The sequence below is a fragment of the Salmo trutta genome, chromosome 18 (genome assembly GCF_901001165.1).
Source record: "Salmo trutta chromosome 18, fSalTru1.1, whole genome shotgun sequence".
NCBI classification, from domain to species: Eukaryota; Metazoa; Chordata; class Actinopteri; order Salmoniformes; family Salmonidae; genus Salmo; species Salmo trutta.
Window position 1 is genome coordinate 43,761,649 of NC_042974.1, and position 7,863 is coordinate 43,769,511.

General features: G+C 41.3%; 1 protein-coding gene across 1 annotated transcript; it reads right to left on the minus strand.

Annotated features, from left to right (window-relative positions):
• Positions 1–1,099: 1,099 nt before the first annotated feature.
• Positions 1,100–7,610, minus strand: LOC115153341 (40S ribosomal protein S24). The gene is made up of 5 exons (XM_029698690.1): positions 7,532–7,610; positions 5,570–5,635; positions 5,131–5,340; positions 4,772–4,885; positions 1,100–1,188 (listed from the first exon to the last, which is right to left on the minus strand). The coding sequence occupies exons 1-5, from the start codon at positions 7,532–7,534 to the stop codon at positions 1,186–1,188; spliced, it is 396 nt and encodes a 131-aa protein (XP_029554550.1). The 5' UTR covers positions 7,535–7,610; the 3' UTR covers positions 1,100–1,185.
• Positions 7,611–7,863: the final 253 nt, after the last annotated feature.

Genomic DNA, 7,863 nt, shown 5'->3' on the forward strand with positions numbered 1-7,863 from the left:
CTCTGTTGACGCATTAGTCTCTGCATCGTAGCAGCATCAGTTTGACACAATAGGGTGTCGCCCAAGGTCAGAGGTTTTTCGCAGTCTAAAAGGACATAACAATGGAGTTTGTCAACAGTGGTGGAGGTCTAGGAGCTGGCAAGCTTCCCCCAGGAACGAATAGCAGTGCAATATTGTTTAGCTTGGAGTGGTGGGCCAACATCAAAGCGGAGATGTCTGCCAGGCCAGCCACACAGGAATCCTACCTGCAAGTTGAGTGCCATCAGCGTAAGTTATGAGGCTGTGATAGAAGGACCAGGTGAGTTTGTGTAGAGAACCAAGGGGGACCTAGTAACCTTAGAGACAGCAGTAGTAAGGTGCCAACAAAAAGAGTGCAAAGCCGAGACGATTCAACGTGAGTTGCAGCAGTAGTTTGCGTCGTAGCAGTATTGGTTCGGCTCTGAACTCACACGAAGGTTCTTCAGTCTGGACACAATGGAACCCCTCAGACAGAGCACTTCATTTAAGTCTTATCGTTGTGAGAAAATGCATTAGAAATATTCAGTTCATACGCGCTTCATGTCTACAAAGAGAAAAACACAGGACCGGTGTATGAGACCATCACCACAGGCTATACACCACCCATCTCAGTAATTCACCATGTAATGTATTGGGTAACACCATTCAACATTTTTAAAGGAGAATATAGCCAGTCAACAAGAGAGACGTCTGGTCTTTAATGCAAGATTCGCTCAAATTAAGGGGATGTATTGATTGGTTCTCAAATGTTTTTCTTGGGGGATTTGAAAAACCAACAGTTGTGTAATGCAAGGGGCGGCGCGTGGCTGTTTGCTGAGACGACAGAGAACCAACCAGTAAAAGCACAGCCACCGCGTCATTATCGACGCATCATGCCAACTGCATCAAAATAGCCTTTCCAGACTGAAGTCAGGAGGACTTAAGACTTTGGTATGAGCCAGACTACCTATATCCCAAAAACGACTTTGAACATAACCATATTCAAGCACACTGCAAATGTAATAGTGTACAGATAAACATGTCAAATATACATGCTTTTTCAAATCCAGGACATGTTGAGGAAATGACAAAAACAGGACAGTTTGACTTTTTTCCCCAAAGTTTTTTTATTCGATGACAATATACAAGAACATCTTGAGCACGAGGAACATCCCTGATTCTCCGGGCTCACTGTAGGGAAACAGAGGAAGAGAAGTTAGTTCACCTGCAAAACAGAAATTCACCATCTCCACTTACAACAACTCTACTGGGGGGGGGCACAACTCAACTAGAGGAAGAGGGGTAATTGGGCTGAGGGTCCGAAGGGTAATAGTATTGAAATTGGGAACAGATGCATTTGCTAGAGACAAAGCTCAACCTACATGTTTTTTTTTTATTTATTTTTTTTAATGTAAAGGCATCCAAATGAAAACTGCAATATTACAGTTTAACAGATTTTTCAGCTCAGTGAAGAAATTATTGGGCAGTAGAGTATAAAATAATATTGAAGTATATATCAAAGTACAGTTGAAGTTGGAAGTTTACATACACCTTAGCCAAATGCATTTAAACTTCTCACAATTCCTTACATTAAATCCTAGTAAAAATTCCCTGTCTTGGGTCAGTTAGGATCACCACTTTATTTTAAGAATGTGAAATGTCAGAATAAATAGTAGAGTGATTTATTTTCACTTTTATTTATTTCATCACATTCCCAGTGGGTCAGAAGTTTACATACACTCAATTAGTATTTGGTAGCATTGCCTTTAAATTGTTTAACTTGGGTCAAACGTTTCAGGTAGCCTTCCACAAGCTTCCCAGAATAAGTTGGGTGAATTTTAGCCCATTCCTCCTGACAGAGCTGGTGTAACTGAGGCAAGTTTTATAGACTTCCTTGCTCGCACACACTTTTTCAGTTTTGCCCACAAATTTTCTATAGGATTGATGTCAGGGCTTTGTGATGGCCACTCCAATACCTTGGCTTTGTTGTCCTTAAGCCATTTTGCCACAACTTTGGAAGTATGCTTGGGGTCATTGTCCATTTGGAAGACCCATTTGAGACCAAGCTTTAACTTCCTGACTGATGTCTTGAGATGTTGCTTCAATATATCTACATCATTTTCCTTCTCATGAAGCCATCTATTTTGTGAAGTGAACCAGTCCCTCCTGCAGCAAAGCACCCCCACAACATGATGCTGCCACCCCCGTGCTTCACGGTGTTCTTCGGCTTGCAAGCCTCCCCCCTTTTCCTCCAAACATAACGATGGTCATTATGACCAAACAGCTCATTTTTGTTTCATCAGACCATTTCTCCAAAAAGTACAATCTTTATCCCCATGTGCAGTTGCAAACCGTAGTCAGGCTTTTTTATGCCTGTTTTGGTGCAGTGGCTTCTTCCTTGCTGAGCGGCCTTTCAGGTTATGTCGATATAGGACTCGTTTTACTGTGGATATAGATACTTTTGTATCTTCACAAGGTCCTTTGCTGTTATTCTGGGATTGATTTGCACTTTTCGCACCAAAGTACGTTCATCTCTAGGAAACAGAACACGTCTCCTTCCTGAGTGGTATGACGGCTGCGTGGTCCCATGGTGTTTATACTTGCGTATTATTGTTTGTACAGATGAATGTGGTACCTTCAGGCATTTGGAAATTGCTCCCAAGGATGAAACAGACTTGTGGAGGTCTACAATTTTTTTTCTGTCTTGGCTGATTTCTTTAGATGTTCCCATGATGTCAAGCAAAGAGGCACTGAGTTTGAAGGTAGGCCTTGAAATACATCCACAGGTACACCTCCAATTGACTCAAATGATGTCAATTAGCTTATCAGAAGCTCCCAAAGCCATGACATCATTTTCTGGAATTTTCCAAGCTGTTTAAAGGCACAGTCAACTTAGTGTATGTAAACTTCTGACCCACTGGAATTGTGATACTGTGAATTATAAGTGAAATAATCTGTCTGTAAACAATTGTTGGAAAAATTACTTGTGTCATACACAGAGTAGATGTCCTAACCGACTTGCCAAAACTATAGTTTGTTAACAACAAATTTGTGGAGGGGTTGAAAAACAAATTTTAATGACGCCAACCTAAGTGAATATAAACTTCCGACTTCAACTGTATATTGTATTAAATGAAACTAGGAACTTTTAACATTTCAGAGAAAAGTCGTATGAGTAGGCACGTGGTTCAGTTGTCTCACATCGAGATAGTGGGCTATAAATTATTATCTTAGACATGCTTTAATAAACAACCACCAAAGGTCACCGCTCATAACGCATGTTAGCATAACTGTACTGAGCGTTTGATCAATACATAGTCATAATAAAATAGTTTAATAGGAGAATAAGAATGGTAATCGTTTAGAAGCAATTAAATATTTTGTTTTTGTTGATATGACGTTAGTTGATATTATAATATTTGTCAGAGAATAAGTACCACCAGCCAGGGTAGGTTTAGGAGTTTGGGGGAAAAGGGGGATGGAAGATGGGTTGAAGTAGTAAGGATGCGTGCTTGTAGATAAGGTTGTTGGAAGACTACAGGTGAGATCTCTACAGGTGAGGTACCAAGAGATAAGATTCAATGTGCAATTCAACACAATATAGCACACCATGCCCCGTTTTCTTTATACCTGTAACAGACACCTCATTTCTGTAAAACAAAATCCATGGGAGGCAAAATAAAAGGCAAAAGGATGAAGAAAGTAATGTTAAACTCTTTTACTTCAAATAATTCACACTCCTATTGTAGATCTCTGAATGGCATAAGATTTGAGCCTATAGATGAATTTCATTCAGTTGGGGCCAATTCCACCCAGGAAAAGAATACAAAATCAAAGCTAAATGCTGAGCACCAGATGCGGACATGTCAATAAATGCACACAAATGCAGCTTCTAGATACGTCCCTCAATACATTCCTGCAGGATCCCTGGGGGATGCACATGTGTGTTTTAGCCCAGCACTGAGACTTGATTAGTTGAATTATGCGTGTTTGTGCTGGGATAAAACAAAAATGTGTACTGCATTGGGGTCCTCAAGGAATGAATTTTGAAACTGCTCTAGTTCCTAGTCTTTCAGAGATCCACTAGGCAACCTACTGTTGAGTCTTAGGACCACACTACACGGTTCAACCTGGGATCTAAACCACTATTAGTGCTCAGTTCACACTCGCCAACATTAGTGTCATGAGTTAGAATGAGCAGCTAAGTATTAACTGGTAGGTGACTGAACTGAAACCCAATGTGGATGTTAGATATATCCACATGTAAAAAGGCACCGTAGCTTTTTAGGTTATATAATGGGAAGATGGGGATGAAGTCTAACAGGAGTTAGCTAGGAACATCACCCCTAAGTAGTAGTATCTGCACACAGCAGTTAGTCTACTGATGAAAACAACATTTACCTTCTACAGTCCCGAAGAACAGTAGATAAGAGAAGATGACAATGCATATTAAAACAGTAAGAACGTATAAATAAAGAAAGTACTAACAGACTTGGGAAGAAGGAAAGATATGCATGTAATTAATGATTAATACGAAATAAGTGAAACTTGGGGTGCGTTTCAATAGTCTCAAGAAGTTCCCTCTTCCCTCCATCTGAACTGATGTGAAATTCGCTTGGGTGAAAGCAGCCATCTAGCATTATGCATTCACCAACTCTGCTGATTTACAGTGCAGATGAAGGAGAATAAAAGGAGCTACTGTAAAAATGTGACTATTGAAATGCATCCATCCTTGAACAAGAATAATGTACCATAGGGAGAATGGCCACATTACCTTTTTGCCAGCAGCGCCCACACTGGCTTTCTTGGTGCCTCGTACTTTCTTCATTCTGTTCTTGCGTTCCTTGCGCTGTTTTCTGGAGGACTTCTTCTTCTCATAGAGACCGTGCTGTGAGAACAGAGAAAACCAAACATTTTAACCAAACAGCACTGCGTCCACTGTGTGTGGGTTATCTTTCCATTAGTCAGCATCACTGGCAGACAATACTTGATAATGATGGGACTCATAGAAACTATGTACAGACTTGGTGTCATACAAATAGAAAATATTACCTAAAAACAGCTATATCCATTCAATTGGTGCATTCCACAAACAAAGGCCCACTTGTTTCCATTTTTCCAGCATCCACTCACCCTGGCCAGTCTGTGCTTGGGCTCGTTTTTCTTAGCGTAGTCGAGAGAGTCGTAGACCATGGCGAAGCCCGTCGTCTTGCCGCCACCAAACTGGGTCCTGAAGCCGAAGACGAACACCACATCAGGGGTGGTCTTGTACATTTTGGCCAGCTTCTCCCGGATCTCAGTCTTGGGGACTGTGGCTTTGCCCGGATGGAGGACATCGACAACCTGGAAGCGGAGACAATGGACAAAAGTTTATGACCATGCAGCACTAGAAAACTAGCACACTAGTGATCTTGATGCTTCCTAACATTTAACAGATCATTTAATCAATAGACCATCAGGGCAGATCATGACGGTCTTTTGATCTACTGATAGCGGTCGGCTGAACACTCAGTATGAAGAGATGTTTTGTTTTGGTGGTATACAGTGGTAGGAAAGAAACAGTTTGGCTTACCATTTGCTTCCTCTGAAGCAGCCGGTTTGTCATGAACTTCCGGGTTCTGACTGTCACTGTGTCGTTCTGAAAGTAGATGGGGGAACAGAGTTTAGGGACCCTACACACATCTAGATACTATACACACACGTAGCAAGACACGTAGTATACATCAACACAAGTATTGAAACAAGACATTGGCTTTGTCAGGTAGCAAGTTAGTTAGCAGGCCATTATGAAAAGTTACTTGTTGCATTACAATTACACATCAGATCACAAATCAACTGTTACTCTAACAGTGAAATGCTTAATTATGGGCCCTTCACAACAATGCAGAGAAAGAGGAAAAAATGTCAACGGAATAAAAAGGTAAAAACAATTCGTACCAATAACGTGGCTATATACACAATACCAGCACCGGGTTGATGTGCAGGGGTACGAGGTAGTTGAGGTAGATATGTACATATAACTAGGAATTAAGTGACTAGGCAACAGGATAAACAGCGCATGTGACGAGTCAAAAAAGTTAGTGGAAAAAGGGTCAATGCAGATAGTTAAATAGTTTACCAAATAGTTACCCGGACTAACTATTAGCAGTCTTATGGCTTAAGGTTAGAAGCTGTTCAGGGTCCTGTTAGTTCCAGACTTGGTGCATTAGCACCACTTGCCATGCGATACCAGAGAACAGTCTATTACTTGAGTGGCTGGAGTGACAATTTTTAGGGCCTTGTTCTGACACAGCCTGGTATAGAGGTCCTGGATGAGTTCGGCGCCAGTGATGTACTGGGCTGCATGCACTACCCTCTGCAGCGCCTTGTAGTAGGATGCCAAGCAGTTGCCATACCAAGCGCTGATGTAGCCAGTCAAGATGCTCTCAATAGTGCAGCTGTATAACTTTGAGGATCTGAGGGCCCATGCCAATTCCTTTCAGCCTCCTGAGCAGGAGAGGCTTTGTTGTGCCCTCTTTACAACTGTCTTGGTATGTGGACCATGATAGATCCTTAGTGATGTGGACAGAGGAACTTAAAGCTCTCGACCCGCTGCACTACAGCCCAGTCGATATGAATGGGGGTAAGTTTGGCCCTCCATTTCCTGTAGTCTACTCTCAGCTAGTGTCTAGCTGATGTTGAGGGAGCGGTTGTTCTCCTGGCATCTTCCCTATAGGCTGTCTCATCATTGATCAGGCCTACCACCGTCATGTCATCAAACGTATCATGCCATGCAACAACAGGTAGCTAGCAAACTACATTACTTGGATTTAGCAGCTAGCTAGATACACGAGTGACAAGTCCAAGATATACTTTTGAGGACAGTCCTAAACCAAATCATAGCGACAGGTTACTGCATCACTAACTAACATCCGGGCTATCTACTATAGCCAACCAAGGCAAGTTAACTAGCTAAATTAGCTTCCATCTACTCAAATCATGTAAACGAACCACTTCAAACACCGGAGCACTTCTGGACAGGTTGACTACAAGGAACATGACAAAGATCATGCATTTGTGGTAACTTAGCGTTAGTTATCTTGTCAGAACTAGCTAGTTACCAGAATCCTAATACCACTTTATTGTGCCAGGGAGGCTCACTAGCCACAGCAGTTGAGGACACCTTGCTAGCACATACATTAGCATGTAGCTAGCCATATTGCCTGTGCTACCCAAATAATAGTATTAGACAAGACTGGACAAAACCACAATGTAGCCGCCAACACGTAGTAGTGGAAAATAAGAAGCCATGTGTTACAAAAGTATTACTGAATGGTTTGTACAACTGAACAGGTCCAACAGCCGAGCGCTCGGCTAGGCCACCGAAATTCATCAGTTCATAAAAGAATAAAAACTACTTTTACCATTTCAATATTCTAATATTCCTACAGGAATGGCTTATAAATGTATTTGAACTTCGTGATTTTAATAACGATGAGAGGATGGTGAAGATAAACAAAAGATTTAATTCTACATTTTATGCCACAAGACTCACCATCTTGACATCAGCCTCTCAGGGACGAGGAAAAGGAGGAAGGACCAGATGCCGGCCAACCAAACGCCTGAATGCAAACCGTGCGACTTGAATACTTGCCTGAATAAAAGTACATTCAAATTATCTGAGAGACCACACAGGGAAATAGAACGTGTCGTTTTTGTATTTTTTTAATGTATTATTTCTTTCAAGTGTATATGACTATAGAGCAAACGTCACTCAATCAAATAAATGCCCATGTAATTTTAGCAAAACACATGAATGTATGCAATACAGTATGAATAACATGTTTGTTCATTACAAATGTATTAATTGATGACATTTTATTCATC